The 18,291-nt window shown below is 36.7% G+C and overlaps 1 protein-coding gene across 6 annotated transcripts in view; it reads right to left on the bottom strand.

Annotated features, from left to right (window-relative positions):
- Window positions 1-18,291, bottom strand: part of ANKRD28 (ankyrin repeat domain 28) — a gene marked incomplete at both ends in the record, with an annotated part of 164,050 nt that overhangs the window by 58,509 nt on the left and 87,250 nt on the right. For 5 of the 6 annotated variants that reach the window (XM_080715265.1, XM_080715266.1, XM_080715263.1 and 2 more), the window contains 2 exons: window positions 5,432-5,502; window positions 17,137-17,215. In XM_080715265.1, coding sequence (XP_080571391.1) covers window positions 5,432-5,502; window positions 17,137-17,215 — 150 coding nt within the window. Of the gene's footprint in view, window positions 1-5,431; window positions 5,503-17,136; window positions 17,216-18,291 lie in introns of those variants that run through there. The other variant, XM_080715267.1, reaches the window with a different exon arrangement.

Raw genomic sequence — 18,291 nt, 5'->3', positions numbered from 1 at the left:
ATGTTGACGAATCTCAAAAGTGTTATGTTAAAAGAAATCAAGAAGCCTGGCCTGGTGGTTTTTGCCTGCAATCCCAGTCCTTGGGAGGCTGAGACTGGAGGACCTCGGGTTCAAGGAGAGCCTTACCAAATAGAGTCTCATCAACCTAGCAAGACCCTGTTTCAAAATAAAAATAAATACAGCTTAGGGTGTAGTTCAGAGGTAGATTATCCTGGGATTAATCCCAGTAACATAAAAAACAAAGTAAAATCAGGCTGGGGGATATAGTTCAGACGAGGAATACTTTTGGGTTCAATACCCAGTACCAAGAAAAAAAAGATCAAGACAAGAATACACTTTGTATGATTTCCCTTTTGTAAACAAGGAAACTCCTCTATGGCGGCAGAAATCAGAAGATTAGTTGTCCTTAAGAATGTGTTGGACTGACTGAAAAGGGGCACAAAGGAGTTTGTAAGGTAATGGGCTACTGACTGGGCTACATAAAATGGCACTTAAAAAAGGCTCAATAGCTAGCTAAGATTCCATAATCAAGACAAATCAGTGTTTGGCCTCTGATCCACTATTTACTGCTCAGAGTAATACTCACACAAGTAGCTAATTCAGAGAAAACTTAAGATCATCTGTAAAGGCCAGAGGAAAAAAGAACAGGTGAAATTCCTAAAACTACAAACTGAAACGTCTGATGTCATATCCTAGTATAATTCAAGATCACAGTACTGGCATATAATAAACATATAGAAAACAATGTAGGTATAACTGAGGGTATAGTTACCATAATAATTTCAATTCTAATATTACAGTTATTAAAGGATATGTGTAAGAAATGCTTATTCATTTGCCTTGATTTTTTTCTTTTGGGTGGTGGACTGCGGTTCCTGGAAACCCTTCTACCTCTGGGCTACACTCCCAGATCCATTTTATATTTTTTAAATTTGGAAACAGGGTCTCGTAAGCCAGCAAGACTGGCTTCGAATCAGCGTGATCCTCCTGTCTCTGCCTCCCAAGCGCGAGGATTACAAGGGTGCGCCACCACGCCTGGCTGCCTTGATTTTTTTTAAAAAAGCAAAGTAAACAAGATTATGAAATATAGAGTGATGACAAAAGGTTAAATAATTGTACTCAAAGCATATTTATTGCCAGATACGTGCCTGTAATCCCAATACGTGGGAGGCTAAGACAGAAGAATAGCAGATTAGAGACCAGACTCAAGAGTTTAGCAGAGAACCTGTATCTATAAAAAAGGTTGAGGGTTTAGTGCTGAGGTAAAAAGCCCCGGGTTTAATCCCTAATACATGTATGTACACACACACACACACACACACACATACACACACACACACACACACACACACAAACAGTATTTATTAACCTCTTGGTGTCAATCTAGAAGATTCCACAGCAATAACTAGCTCTTTCTTAGGTACTGTCTTTTAAGAAATTCTGAGTGTGTGTATGTGTACAGCACTGGGGATTGAACCCAGGGGCATTCTACCTCTGAGCTATACCCGTTTAGTCCTTTTTTTATACTGAAACAGGATCTTATTAAGTTCCTGAGTCTGGTCTTGAACCTGCAATCGTCCTATCTCAGCCTCCAAAGTACAGGATTACAGGCCCCCTGTACAGGGGGGACCCTTTTAGGCAATTCTTGTAAAAGTTTCTTGAAGGAAGGAACAGGAAAAAGACTAACTCATTTGCAAATAAATACAAAGTCTAGATAGACCACTATTATCTTAGGTGTTTGTATAATTTAAACTCAGTTATCTTGAAAATTTAAAAGTTAAAAAGTAATTTCTGATTATGTTAAAATAGATTAATATAGAGGATCTATGACTATGTGCCTTCTTAGAAAAAGAACCACATAATTTAAAATCTTAATACTAAAAAAAGTGATTTATTCAGAAGGATATGCAGCAAGTAAGACTGACAGATATACACTGAAGAGGTGGAAAAAGATCTGGCCAGATATGTGGAAACCACATTGCTGAAGAAAAGTGAAGAATATTTTCCTCAAAGTAGTCTTTCTAATCCCAGGTTCAGTGAAGTAATTAAGTCATAAAGTGCTAGAGCATCTCATGCTGATCTTGAGCCAAAGTTCAGTCAGGGGCCCTGCAAGAGCCTAAGCCCCCCATGAAGTATGAATAGCATCTCCTTCTTCAAAAAAATTATTTTAAGATTATTTTGGATCAATATGTGTAATTGGAATTTTATGTATAAGCATTACTAACTAAAACAGGTGTGCAATGGCTTGTGAGAGACTAAGTCATTAAAGAATTTTTTCCCCAAGGACAAAGTCTGGGCCAAAAGATTAAGTTCAAGCTGACCTTAGTTTGAGCCAACATATAAGATTAGGTCCAAGCTAACCTTGTGATATAAGACAAAGCTTACTATGATTCATTAAAAGTCTGGCACCCTGCCCTGAGGTCTGTTAAAGAATCTTTTTCTCTTTGAACTTTCCTGATGATGTGAATATGGTTTTTTATGTCCTGCATGAAAGAAAGTATAAAAATTGTTGTGAATAAACAGAGTAGACTGCAGCTGGTCCGTGTGTCAGCGTCTCTCCTCTCACCAACACACAAACCCCGACTCTTGTTAGGGCTGGACCCTGGCAATAAAGTATTAGTATTTCTGATAAATACCATGTATGTTTTTGGGAATATTCAGAAGATGACTACTCCAACTATCTTGTGTTAGGGTTACTTCTCTCCCAATATATAAAAAACAAACAAATAAAACAAACAAACAAAATACCCCAAACTAAAAGCAACCTAAACTTTGCCTTTGAAAGACCCATTTCTTTACATAACCTAAGTGGCCAGAGCTATGTTTTCTGTCAAACGGAGTTAAGTGTAGTCCCCCCCCCCTTTTTTAGGATGTAACAGAAACAATTATAATAAACACTGGTGAAATTAATAGTCTTGTGTACCTATTAGCAGTTCTGCTAATTATGGGCTTTTTCTTTTTGAAAGAGAAATGATGGTTCATGTTTAAAGAAGGTAAACTTTCATGGAACAACCACATTTTGTATCTGTTTCCAATAAACCTGAAGAATGTATCAATCCTACGTAGTTCAGTAATTTTTAGGCAGTAGAAGAGACTTAAGAAATTTACAAGGACCATGATTTCGATTTCTAACCTGCAGCTTGCCCTTAAGTTCAGGCTGAGTATACAGTCTGAAGGTATAAAGCAAGTCTGTGGGTAGAACCTGCCATCTTACTATAATATCAAATTTTCTTTAACAATTTTTGGTTTGTTTTATAATTGCTTCAAATATACAAAGTGTATCTTCTGATGATCTCTTCTGGTAAGTTCTATCATTTTAATTGCCATATTTGCAAAAATCATACAAAAAAGACATTAAAACAGGTTCCAATAATAATAATAATAATAATAATAATAATGATGATGATGATTATAATGTGTTAGCTGCTTTATTTAAGGAAACATCTGCATATAAGGCTAACCACAAAATTAGTAACATTATCATGGAATTTCAGAATGCAAAGTTATTTTGGCTAATAAGTCTTAGTTTTATAATAACTAGCTACAGTTACAGCACATCAAAGTTTCAGACTAAAATCAGACTGTGTGCTCAAGCGTACCCACTGTCTCCTCCCTCTTTCTCCTAACTAGGAAGCTATAGTGAGCATGTGCTACCTCGGTTATGAGGCAGGGCCTGTAATCTATCTAATTATGTTCCCTTTGCTTGTCTTTTTTTGTGGGGGAAGAGGGTGGTGGGGGGACACTGATGATCTAACTCTGGGACATTCTACCTTTGAGCTATACTCCTAGCACTTTATTTTGAAATAGGGTCTTGCTAGGTTGCTGAGGGCCTGGCTAAGCTGCAGAGGCTGGTCCTAAACCTGAAATCCTCCTGTCTTAGCCTCCCAAGTGACAGTTGTGTGCCTTGACACTCAGCTAAAAAAAATATGAAAACTTCACAAATTTGTCATCTGTGCATGGAGGCTAATATCTGTATCACACTGTTTATTTATCCAGTTCTTGCTCTGGGTTTAAGATATAGTTCACAATGAGGAATACAAAGAATAATAAAAGGCAGATGCTCCTCCAGTTCTCCTGAGGCACTAGAGTTGGCTTTTCTTTTCCAGAACTACCTGGTCCCATGATGGGAACCAGCAGCTACAGGTAGGAGTTCCTTTCTTATCTCTCACATTCTGAACAACTGCAGAGACACTAGATTAATATTAATTTATACAATCACATACTTTTGTATAAAAATGCCACTAAGACTAGATCGTATGAAAAGGAAAAGGAAAAATTTGAAAATAATGAACATTCTCTAAAAATATCAGTTATCTTAATGAACAAACAATACGCAGGGCTGCAAACAAGAAGCATCTATTGTTTCTCATAAGAAATCTCACAAGATATTATTTTTGAAACTTCAGTGTTTAAACAATAGCTCACTAATCAATACACTAATGAGATTGTATACTTAGGACAATCAGCAGAGTCTTTGCAACAGGATATTGTGAAAATCTCTGAGAAGATTAACAGTTAAAAATAGTTCAGTGAAGGATGATATTTGTAGGAAGGACAGAAGCAAAGGTTTTGATTCTTGGCTATTTCAAATTCTCCAAGAGGTCTTATACACCCAAGGATATGTGGAACACTTGAATTGGTTTGTAAAAATTCTGATATAAAATGATCAGTTTAGATATTTCAGTAGTTTTTTTGTTTTGAAACCACACAGTTTGAATATAGACTCAGGCAGGTCTACTTAATGTTTTTTTATACACAATATATTCACTAAGAAAAATTTCATACTGTACCAGTATTGGAAAAAGGCTTCAAAATGTATTAAAAAATAGCTTGGGTATTAATGTGCCAATATTGGGGAACGGTTTCATAATGTATTTGAAAATAACTTTGGTATTAGAAAGCTAGAAGCTTCAGGGAAGGGCTGCAGAATTCCAGGCATCAAGGGTGATTAGCAAGAAGACAGAAATAATCCCGGGGCCCTTTTTCATTGTAAAGATAAGATTTCCCAAGGATGTGGGAGGCTGTCATTAACCTTCAAGATAACACATTTTGGGGTAAAAGGCTTGGGGTCTATACTGGAGACAGGACAGGTCCACAGGAAGGAATCCCCACATCAAAAGACATGACCTTGAGAAAGGGTGGATCTAGTCTGGTCAGAAGACTTGGTATAAAATGTCCCAGGTCCAGAAAAACCTCGGGTGACTTCATTTCAAGCCACCCCCCCATACTACCCTCTGGTATAGGGCTTTATTAACTCTGTCCTATCTTTCTGTCTTTGTAATAATAAAATTCTTTAAAGTTTACAGCAAGAGTTAGGGCTATAGTTTTCTACGTATAGCTCAGAACAAGAACCCGTGGCTATACATCTCACTATAACAGTTTCAGGAGCCCAACACGACCCCAGGAACAGTTTCCCCACTGTTACACATACCTCACTACAAGATGCAACTGCTCTGTGTAAAGGTGTCAACCATTTGCTGTCTTTGGCATTAACTCTAGCTCCTGCAACAAGAAGAAAAAATAAACTGAAATATTTCATATAAAATATTTTATATAGCTCTCGACATAATAGTTATATATAGTCCAAATTGGATAAATAATAACTGAAAAAGTACTTTTTGCTAATAAATTACTTATATTACAAAATAATGTATTCTTTTAAACTGATATAATTATCCAATAAGGTATTAGCTCTTTCTACTAAAAATAAAATATTTATATAGATATTGGGAAAGCCACCTTTATACAGAGCATATCCAAGATTAAGAGCAGGCGGAACTTTAGAATATGGGTTAAAAACTCAAATACTTAAACAACAGTACTCATATAAATTACAGATCATTTCAAAGTTGTCATTGACATTTCTTTACTAATGAATGTATCATGTCATAAATATAACAATACCAAAAGATTTCTACAGCAATAATTAAAAACATACTGGACTGTAAGGTATTGTATAAAATGTATACAATGGTTATAGATATAAGAAAATTAAGAGATGAACCAACCCTGGTGTCTTTACAGGTTATACCAACAGTATAGAAGAAAATTTTAAGTCTGTATAGTTTAAAAATTATGAAGACAATGGATAAAATTTACCTTTAACAGAATGCAAACATATTTAGTAAGACAAAATATACATAATATAATGAGGGAAAATCTATCTTTTTCAAACATAAAAATCCACTGATTTGGTACCCAAATCCCAACCAACTCATGGTATAATGTAGGATCACTGAATAACTAAATAGAGAAGAAACAGCTCTGGCTCCTGGAATTGGTTGATAGATCCTGTTCTATAAACAATCCTAGGTTTATATCCTCAATCTTAACTAATTTATTTCCTAGATGAAATACAGGCACACTAAATAGCCCAACATCAGTCAAGCATAACAGAACCAAGTTTAGAATTCATTCCTCTTAATACTGACATTACTTCTGTTTTCAGTGTGAGGGCCCAGGGGCTAATCAAGCACAGTGACATCATGTGCTTCAGCAATTATCTAAAGACTGATAACAGGAGGGTCTTAGCTCTAAACTTATCTAACTTATCTTGTCATCCCACTTCAGCTATGGAAACTATGATAAGAATATTTAAATTATTTTTAAGGACATTCAACTACCAGCTTTTACAATGACAGGTTCCTGATCCCTAGAGTTGTGCTTAAAAAAAGTCTAGTTATTGCTCTACAGCTTCCAAGGAATAGGGAAATCTTGTAGGCAAATTATACTTGGGGGAGAAGGCCCTCCCTTCTAGGACCAAAGGTCTGATAACATGCTGAATAGTAAATGGAAAGCTGAAATAATAGATCAGTCAGACCACAGTTCAACCAAGACTACATAATTTTTCATATCTTAAAAAATAGATAATAAATAAAAATAAATGGACAATTGAAGAAAATATACATTTCACAAAAGGACACACAAATGGCCAATAAATTTACATGAAAAATGTTCAACACCATTAGCAATCAGGGAGATGCAAATCAAAATTATATTGAGATTCCATCTAACCCCAATGAGAATGGCAGTCATCATGCAGCCAAACAATGTCAGTGAAGATGTGGAGAAATAAGATCTCTTCTACACTGTTGGTAGGAATGCAAATTAGTATAGCTTATGGAGATCAGTATGGAGATTACTCAAAATTGTGAATGGATCTACCAAATGATCCAGATATGCATAATTCACAATAGCCAAATTATGGAATTAACCTAAAAACAGAGATTGGATTACAAAATTATGGGATATCCACACAGTGGAATTCTACTCAGCAATAAAGAACAAAATTATTTCATTTGCAGGAAAATGGATATATCTGGAGAACATTATGTTGAGATTAGCCAGTCACAAAAAGTGAGGGTCATATCTTAAGATGCGGAAGCCAAGGAATACTCGGGATACCAGAGAGGCTTTAGATAATGGAGGAGAAACTCTGGTAGAGCCAGGGAGATGGCCTAGGGAAAGAAGTCGGGAGGACAGAGAGGGCCAGTGAGGGGATTACTTCCATCATTACATACTTATGTGAGAATACCAATGCCAGTCTCTATACGCTGTATGGGGAAGGTGAGGAGAAGAGGGAGGGAGCCAGGGGAAAAGCCCACTAAATAGCTGAGATTAAAAATTCAAAGATTTAGCAGAGGTTGGTGAATGATTAGAGAGCACATGAATTAGCTATCTTACAAAAGGAGACCTGAAGATAACAGTTCTTGGCCAGCCTCAGACACTTAGGCCCTTTGCAGCTCAGTGAGACTCTGTTTTAAAATATAAAGAATGGAAGGTAGGGCTGGGAGTGTAGCTTGGAGGTAGAATGCAAGTCTGAAATGGGAGGATCACAGGTTTGAGGACAGCCTCAGAAACTTAGACCCTATTTAAAAAATTAAAAAGGGCTGGGGGTAGCCGGGCGTGGTGGCAAAAGCTTGTAATCGCAGAGTTTGAAGCCAGCCTCACTGGCTTAAGAGATCCTGTTTCCAAATAAAATATATATATATAAATAGGTCTGGGAGTATAGCCCAGAGGTAGAAAGGTTTCCAGGAACCTCAGTACCAAAAAAAAAAAAAAAAAAAAAAAAACCCAAAAAACTGGGGTATAGCTTAGAGGTAGAATGCCCTGGGTTCAACCCCCAGTACCAAGGGGGGAAAAAAAAAGAGGCCCAAGCAAAAAACCTCAACTCTTTTGCCATGTGTGAAGTTATAGTGAAAAGATGTTCTCTATGAACAAGTATGCCCTCACTGGACACCAAATCTACTAGTGCCATGATCTTGAACTCCAGATTTCAGAACTGAGAGAAATTTCTGTTGTTTATAAGTCACCCAGTCTATGGTATTCTGTTACAGCTGCTTGAATGGACATCTTGCTCTACTTTAACATGAAACAGATGAGGCAGTGTTTTTATAATCTATGTCAAGGACCTTCAAACTACAGTCTACAGGCTACCAGCTGCCTGATTTGTAAACCTGATTTGTAAACTAGAACACAGCTATTCCTATTCATTAAAGCATTAAGTATGTAGCTTTTATACAACAGAGCTGAGTAACTGTCAAAGCCTTTATGTCCTACACTCTTTCCCTTTATATAAAAAAAAGGTTACTAGACTTTAATTTAGGCTAATTTTGATAGTAGGTACTATTAAAGTTATTTCTATTTTCATATGTTTGTAATAATAACAATAATAATAATAATAATAATAATAATAATAATAATAATAATTTTTTTCGGAACTGGTGATAGAACTTAAAGGCATTCTACCGCCAAACTACACCCCCTGCCCTATTTTTTATTTTTAAGCAGGGTCTCACTAAGTTGCTGAGAACAACATTGAGTAGCTGAGGCTGGCCATGAACCTGCAATCCTCCTATCTCAGCCCCCTAAAGTACTGGGATTACAAGCTTGCACCACCAGGCCTGTCTATGTTTGTAATAATTATAACTAGTCTCATTATTCATTTACCAAAACATGTTTTAAAGAGAATTGTTTTCTCTTTTGCCCCTGAGTCAGAGAGTAGAGACTTCAGACTCAGTGAACCAGGTGAGAAGCCATATACTTTCACCCTTTCTCCTAACTGAAAACAACACTTCATGAAAGCAGTGGTAAAAGCTTTATATTTTGTTTTCAGGCTGGGATAAAAAAAAAAAAAAAGCAAAAAATTTATTACATTTCCACCTAGAATGCTGGGAGGAAAAAACAAAGTGGCAGCGGCAGCAAAACCCTCACCCAGGTGGCTGCTGCATTTTATGTTTTAGGGAAGGGGGAAAGTACCGGGTATTGAACCCAGGGATGATCTACCTCTGAGCTATATCCTTATTCCTTTTTATTTGAAAGTCTCATTACGTTGTCTAAGCTGAGGAAGTGTTTATTTGTGCTATTTGTTGCAGTATTGGACCTATGCTCTCTTCAAGGAGCTTCAAGGTCTCTGGTTTGATTTCTAAGTCTTTGATCCATCTTGAATTGACTCTTGTGCAGGGTGAGAAAGTGGGATTAATTTCCAAATTTCCATAGCCAAACTATGGAACCAGCCAAGATTTCCATCAATGGACGAATGGATTACAAAACTGTGGGATATGTACACAATGGAATTTTACTCAGCCATTAAAAAAACTCAATTACATCATTTTCAGAGAAATGGATGGAACTGGAGGACATTATGCTAAGTGAGATTAGTCAGTTACAAAAAAACAAGAAATCAGATGTTTCCCCTAATATGTGAAAACTAAGGAGAAATGGGTCATAGGAGGAACTCTAGATGAAAAAGGAAATCCCATAGGGGAGCAAACAAGACAACCTCAATGAGATGGGAGGGGGGAAGAAGGAAATTCTCTAAAACACACAATGTATTTAAACATATCGAAGGCAACCACTAAGCCAAGCAAGGGAAGGAGGGATGGGGAGGGAATGGGGTGGGAATTGGGTAGGGGTTAAATCGGTGATGTGTACATGTATGTACACACAATTTTTTTTTACCCCAATATGATGTATGAATATAATGCACCAATAAAAAAAAGTTGTCTAAGGTGCTTTATATTTATGATTTTCTGGTCTCAGCCTCCCAAGTAGCTGCGATTATAGGCAGCTTTTTAGACTGTGTTATACACAGTAGCTATTGTGGACTGAAATGTATTTCCCCCAGAAGCCATAAGGTCCTAACTTTATAAGATTTTACCCTCCAGAACTTACTGTGACTTTACTAGGAGACAGACGCTTCCTGTTCATGAAGTTAACATAATTTTGGGCACAGGATATGGACAGTAGAAAAAGAGGGAAATGGCAGCTATTTATAAGTCAAGAACACATCTTTCCCTTAATAGTCTTCAGAAGGAACCAATCCTGCCAATACCTTGATCTTAGACTTCTAGCCACCAGAACTGCGAGAAAATAAAATTCTATTGCTTAAGCTACCAGCCCCAGCAAACTAAAAATCAGTGTTTTAGGTTTTCAAAGGACTTATATTTTAGGTTTAATTCCTAATGTCAGAAACATCAGATTATTTCCTTAGAGATTTTCTTTTATAAAAGGCCAAATGAATTTTTGACTAATGCCTTCTATAGTGTGGTCATTTAGACATAATACACAGTGGAGGCAGTCCACAGTAACATTTAGCCATCTGCCAAATGTAAGATTTTGAATGGGAACATTAACTAAACAGCTCCTAAACAAAGTACCTATACCTAAATTTTGGTGGCCAAAAAGTTAATAGAAACTCTTCAATAAAAGTCATTCATGAAAAGCAGTGGTGGAGGTGTGGGGGTGGTAGATACAGGAAGGGAGATTTAGATTATAGTAGAGTTAAACCCCCCAATTCAAGCCAGGCATGGTGGCGCACGCTTTTAATCCCAGCATTTGGGAGGCTGAGACAGGAGGATCGCGGTTCATGGATAGCCTCAGCTACTTAGTGAGGCCCTCTGCAACTCAGTGAGCCCCTGTTTCAAAATAAAGAATAAAAAATAGGGCTGGGAGTGTAGCTCGGAGGTAGAGTGCCCCTGGGCTCAATTCCCAGTAACACCCCCCCCTCTCCAAACAAACAACAAAAATTATAGCTTTTAGTTCCAAAAGTAAAACTTTGAAAGTTTTAATTTTGAGCTGAAGGTTGTACTGTTAGTAAAAGCTAAGGGCTTTAGTTTCCTTTTCTATACTTACTTCACACAGAGTTGAGATTATAACAAGATAAATGAAGAGGCTAATATTTATTGTTTGCGGTTTTTATTTTACTCTATTCCATAATTATCAATTTCAGTGGATGCTAGCTTAACTATGGATCTTCTGGGAGTAAGGATTTACTTAACTGCATGTACCATGTCAAAAATGATATGCTTCTCTGGGGATTGCATATGTACAAAGATTTGATTTTCAATTTGTTTAACTCTGGGCTGCAATTATTATTATTTTGTGGTACTGGCTATTGAACCGAGGAGCATTCTACTACTGAGCTATACTCCTAGCCCTATTTTATTGTGAAACTGGGTCACACTGGCTTTGAGCCTGTAATCCTCCTGTCTCAGTTTCTTCTCAAGTACTGAGGTTATAGATATGCAACACCTCGCAAAGCTGAGACTGCAAATTTAGAAGAGTAGTTTTATTCTACAATTCACTAAAATACAAAAGAATATGAAAAGGCACCATCTATCTTTAATACAAGGAAACAGTTACAACCCTAAAACAAAATATGGAGAATTTCTACCAATTAGAGCAAAATATGTACCAAAAGAGGAGTCACTAAGTCAAATGAAGTGCCTTCGGACCCTTGGGAAGGCTCCTGAGTACTCTACAAGGCTGTATCTGTGTAGTCCATGTGCTCCTTTCTCTGTTTTCTGTATCTTATAATCCCTAACAAAGGATAACCTAAAGCTGTTTGGGTAATCTCACACTACAGAAGAACAGAGTGGGGCAGTGCTAAAGAAAGGACCAAGCAGGCAGCAGTATTAGTTTTAACACAGGTGGAGATGAAGAAGGAGGGCAACAGCTAATCCCCAGCAGATCACTTCTCTAGATCTTCTGACCTAAGGGGCTGCTAAGCCAGTTCAACTACCTATAGTGCAATAAAGGAAGCTACACTGGTAAGGAAAACACTAGGTGTAAAAGGTTTTTGAAGAAACAAACCTAACTGATGCTCATCTCCCCCCCTCCCTACTTTATTTGTAGCAAACATCTCTGGAAAGAAGCATATTCTTCAAAGATATATAAATAAATGAATTCACCACAGGACTGAGGCAAAAATATATGAAATAGGGTAAACTGAGAGAAATATAGTTGAAAGAAATTATCCCAGGAATTAGAAGTTGAATGTGACTATATATTCAGAAGTACAATTAGAAAAGAGCTGATAAAAACAGATGAAGAGGCCAGGCGTGGTGGCGCACGCTTGTAATCCCCGCGCTTGGAAGGCAGAGACAGGAGGATTGCGCAGGTTTGAAGCCAGCCATGCTGGTTTAAGAGACCCTGTTTCAAAAAATATAAAAAATAGGTTTGGGAGCGTAGCCCGGAGGTAGAAGGGCTTCTAGGAACCCCAGTACCACCAAAAAAAAAAAAAAAAAAAAAAAAAAAAAAAAAAAAAGCCAGATGAAGAAGATCTAACTTAAACATTAATGACAGAAAAACACATTGGACATAAAATGTTCAATTATTTAATGGACGATATAAATGAAATAAAAATTTCAAAACTGAAAGCACACACATCAAACACCAGTAATAATAACCAACAGAGTCCGTCCAGGAAAGTTAAACATATAGTTTCAATTCTAATTTACAAATCAATTTCTTAAAAATTATATATGAGGTTGTTTGATGAACTCATATTTGAAATTTTGGGGTATGGATATGAGTGAGTCTAACTGGGACCTCAGCAAAAACAGCATTCAGACAAAATTTAATTAGAACTCCTAGAGAATCTCTACAGAACCTTAGGAGTCTATATATGCAGCAGTTACTATTTATCTGTGCTTTCACTTTCTGCAAGTTCAGTTACCCATAGTCAATTGCAGTAGGGAAGTATCAAATAGAAAATACTAGAGATAAACAATCTATAAGCCTTAAGTTGCATGTACTTCTTTCTTATACTGCCCCACTCCATTTCACCGGGGACCTAAATCATCTCTTCATCTAGACTATTCAAGATGTAAACTTTGATGTCTCAATTATCAGATGTGCAGCCTCAGTACTGAAGTGCTAGTATTCAAGGAATGCTTCTCTCTTTGATAATGGCCTCAGAGGGCAGGAGTAGTGAAGTCAGTAAGTTGAATATGCCAAAAGAAGACATAAAGTGTTCCCTTTAAGTTAAAAGTTGAAAGTTAGCCGGGCATGATGGTGCAAACTTGTAATCTCAGAACTTGGGAGGCTGATACAGGAGGATCACAGGTTTGTGGCCAGCCGCAGCTACTCAGAAAGCCCTCCACAACTTAGTGAGACCCTGTTTCAAAATAAAGAATAAAAATAGGGCTAGGGGTATAGTTTGGAGGTAGAATGCCCCTGGGTTCCACCCCCAGAGCCACAACAAAACAAAACAAAAAAACACAGTGGAAGTTTTTGACTTAGGAAAAAACACAGATTAAAGTTACTAAGACAGTGCCGGGTGTGGTGGCACATGTGTGAATTCTAGCATTTGGGAGGCTGAGACAGGATGATTGCATAGATTTGAAGCCAACCTCAGCTACTTAGTGAGGCCCTTTTGCAACTCATTGAGATCCTGTTTCAAAATGAAGAATAAAAAATAGGGCTGGGGTGTCACTCAGAGGTAGAATGCCCTTGGGTTCCACCCCTAGTACTGCAAAAAAAAAAAAAAAAAAAAAAAAAAAAAAACCCAAAAAAACCCCTAAGATATACTGTATGTTACTTTTGTTAATCTCTTAATGTGCCTAATTTACAAAGTAAACTTTATTACAGGAACCATGTCCAGGAAAAATAAGTAAATAACAGTTTAATAGTTATTTATGTAGTCTTTACATTATATTAGGTATGAGTTCCTGTCGCATTCACTCAGCACCCATTACATATTCAGCTCTGTTCTAGATACGGCAAATAAATATGCTAGGGAGACAAAGTAGACAAAATCCCCTCTTTTCCTGAAATTTACACTCTAGTGGGGAGAGAATGACAAAAAACAAGTGTAATTTTAAAAGGAAATCAGATGACAATACTAGTAGGAAGAAAAAATGACACAGGAAAGAGAATGTTTAATGGAGGTAGGGAGAGTGACCAGAGAAGGCCTCACTGATGAGGTAACATTTAAGCAAAGACATGAAAAAGGCAAAGGAGTAAGTTGTGTGAATAAGGAGGTGTGAGGCTGAGGGAACATACCGTAATACCCAGAGGTGCAGGCCAATGGATTTGTGCAGAACACGCAGAGGGGCGCGGAAAACTCCAATTAATTAAGTTAATATAGCCTTTAGGTCAACTGTAAAAGTCTCAATTTTTTATTCTGAGAAATATGATTAAATTAATTTGAAAAAAGCAACATGAGTTACATACTGCCTTGTGAAACTGATAAAATACAACTGAAAAGCTTTTCATAAATGTATCATGGTTAATTTTACACATTTTCTCAAATTCTTACTTCAAAGCTGATTATCTGATACTATCATACTCGCAAGGCTCATCTGAATATCCTAGTTAAAGGGATAAGAAAGTTGATCTACACATAAGTAAAAATCCTCATTATAAATGCTGACTTATTTAATCAATTTACTTTAGTTGGTATGGGGCACTCTACCACTGAGCTACACCCTCTTTGAGACAAGGTCTCACTAAATTGTGGGTATGGTGGTGTACACTTGTAATTCTAGCATTTGGGAGGCTGAGACAGGAGGATCATGGTTCAAGGCCAATCTCAGCTACTCAGTGAGGCCCTTTGTAACTGAGACCCTGTTTCAAAATAAAGAATAAAACAGGGTTGGTGGTGTAACTCAGAGATAGAATAATGCCCCTGGGTTAGCCGGGCGTGGTGGCGCACGCTTGTAATCCCTGCGCTTGGGAGTCAGAGACAGGAGGATCGCGCTGGTTCGGAGCCAGCCTTGCTGACTTAAGAGACCCTGTTTCCATATAAAAAAAGAAGTAAAAAAAGAAAAAAAGAAAAAGAATGTCCCTGGGTTCCATCCCCAGTACCAAAACAAAACAAAACAAACACTGGCCTCAAACTTGCCACCCTTCTACCTCAGTCTCCCAAGAAGTTGGGATTACCGGTGTGCTGCCAGCATACCCGGTGCAAACATTCATCTTTAAAACAAAGGGATTAAGTTTACCTCGAGTATACAAAATTTCTCCTAGTATAAAGCTTGGCGTGGTGGTGCATGCTTGTAATCCCCGCGCTTGGGAGGCTGAGACAGGAGGATCGCACAGGTTCGAAGCCAGCTTCAGCTACTTAGTGAGGCTCTCAGCAACTTAGTGAGACCCTGTTTGCAAATAAAATATAAAATGGGTCTGGGAGTATAGCCTGGAGGTAGAAAGCCTCTGGTTTCCACCGCCAGTACCACCAAAAAAAAAAAAAAAAAAAAAAAAAAAAAAAAAAAAAAAAATTCTCCTAGTATAAAAATTTTAAATTGGGGTGGGGGAACCTCTCCATGTTGAATCAAATAAAATAATATTTATAACAAAATAAAAATAAGAAAATAAAATTCTACTTTAAAATAAAAAAAGTTTTACCAAAGTGCTATATATTAAGGTAAATGGAACTACATTGTTTTTGGAACAGCTAATTCTCAACATAAAATAATAGTTACTTGGAAAATAGTTGTGGCAAAAGTTCCATATATAAACCTGTGGCTCATCAATTAATATTATTAAAGAGAAGATGCCTTAGTTAAAAAGAAAACTAGTGCGCAAGCATCCAGAGATGAACAGAAGTAATTCATAAAGAAACTAATAATATTAGCTGGGTCCATTCCTACTCATACTTAATTCTATATCATAATAAAATTTTCTATAAAAAACAGATTTTAAAATTTTATAAATTTTGTAATGGCAAAATTCTACGTGGACTACCATTTAGCGGGAACTTCATAAAGATATTCTTTCTCTCAACTCTTCTTTGCTAAACTATCAATGGGATGATACTACTATTTCATTCACTATGCATATATTTGTATAATCTGGCAATGCAAGATCCATTCAACACCATGTATCACTTCCCAATAAATATCATTATAATAATATAAAAATATTTCTAAGATCTTATTTTAAAACCACAGGGAGTCTGACAATAGGAGTGATTCAGTAAGAGATAGTTCTAGCATTATTTCATATTATAAAAACTTGAAAAGTTTAAGGGAAATAAAAACATAACTCAATTTCTTAAAAACCACTTTAAAGCCAGGCATGATGGTACACCTATAATTCCAGTACTTGGGAAGCTAAGACAGGAGAACTGCAGGTTTGAGGCCAGTCTCAGCAACTTACAGCAACCTAGTAAGACCAGTTCAAAAATAAAAAATAAGCTGAGTATATTGGCACACATTTCTAATCCCAATACTTGGGAGTCTGAGACAGAAGGACTTGTAGGGTCACAACCAGCCTCAATCACTTAGTGAGGCCTTCTGTAACTTTGTGGGGCTGAAGGAGAATTCAGAGGTAGAATGCCCCTGGGTTCAATCCCCACAAACAAACAAACAAACAAACACTCATTTTTCCAGATCTTCAAATAGAATTAGATTAAAATCTATTATAAGACAGAAGGCCTACTGGCATTGCCTTGAAATTATACCAATCAGCATCTTATACCTAACCTCTTCCACTGCTGCCTTAGGGCTGAGTCACCATTACCTTCACCTTTGGAAAAGTGTAGCCATCTCCTGGTGACTGTTTTCAATGAGGACTATTATAAAGACCACACAGTACTCTTCATAACTCTTAGCCCCCCAACCATTATTCTGACTTTTTCATTTTTCCACAGTATTTACTGCTTTTTAACATACTATAAAATTCTTATTTATTGCCTGTTTTTCCTTATCAGATTATAAACTCTGTAAAGGGTAGCAATCTTTGTTTCATTCTTTAATGAATTATAAGCACCAGAACAGAATGATTAGATCATAATTTGCACAGTAAATAGCCTCAGCTTATGAAACAACTATGAAGAACCATTACTTTTTTGGGAAACATTAATTCTGCCAAATGTATATATAATGTGATCTTATTACACAAAGGCTACCATACCAGATAAAATAAGCAGTTCAATGATTTCTGCATCTCCAAGATAGGCAGCAGCATGTAATGGTGTTCTCTTCTCATTGTCCTATAATAAAAAGGAAAGATGGAATATCAGTTTCAAAATAAGGTTAATTTAATTAAATGAATAAGGAAAGATGGAATATCAGTTTCAAAATAAGGTTTATTTAATTAAATGAATAAAAATCATTATTAATTTCTAACTTATTATTTCTACAACTTCAGCCTGCAAATTCCACAAAGAAAACATTGAGTATTTCCTGGCCAAGGAGAAGAAACATCTTTTTTTGCCTTTAAAGACTGGTTTCAGTTGAGCATGTCTATTTTGAAAAGAAATATGTCAAATTCCAAAGTATTTTTAGTGCAGATATGATACAAGTGAAGAGAATTTGTTTCATGCACAAAATTATTTAAAATATTGTCTAAAACTACATTCAGGCAAGTGTATAGGTATATATGAAACAAATTAATTTCATGTTTAGACTTGGATTTCAGTCCTAAGAGATGAGATTCAAATTTTGCATTCTGAAATCTGAAATGTAAAATAATCTGGTCCCAAAAATTTGAGGCAAAGGATATTCAACCTATATGAAATACATCAAAGAATAAAAATTTAAAAATCTAGGTAACAAAGAAATAGCTTAGTCTTTCTTTGAATAGAGATGCCTAAACTGTTGACATACCAGGGCAAATTTCTTTTACATATTACCCTTCAATCGTTGATTTAATAAACTTCAACAAACTATGAGATTTGATTATCAAAATGTTTCCACAGGTATACTGAGAGTGGCATAAAGAAAATCTCTCTGAAGAGCTGAAGAAATCAACGTTTTTCTAATGTTCCTTAAAGTTTAACTTTCATATACAAAATACAGGCATAGTTTTCCTTTTAGTGGTCAGCCAGTGCCACACATCCCAGGAGCCATGGGCGCTCCTGGCCGCCACGCTCCTCTGCACAGCGCTGAGGCTGGGTATGCTTGGAGAAGCAGAACCCGCTCTCCGTGGTGAAGCTGTGGGCCTCTGCTCTTGATGGGAAGATAAAACACATTGCTACAAAGTATTTGGGCCCCCAACTCCTGCAAAAGACACGTACTGTTTTCTTTTATTAAAAAAAATATTGAAGAGGGAGGAAGATGGTGGCGG

Source organism: Muscardinus avellanarius, assembly GCF_963383645.1.
Source record: "Muscardinus avellanarius genome assembly, chromosome: 18".
Taxonomy (NCBI): Eukaryota; Metazoa; Chordata; class Mammalia; order Rodentia; family Gliridae; genus Muscardinus; species Muscardinus avellanarius.
Note: the sequence above shows the minus strand (reverse complement) of the source record. Positions and strands in the feature narration are given on the sequence as shown.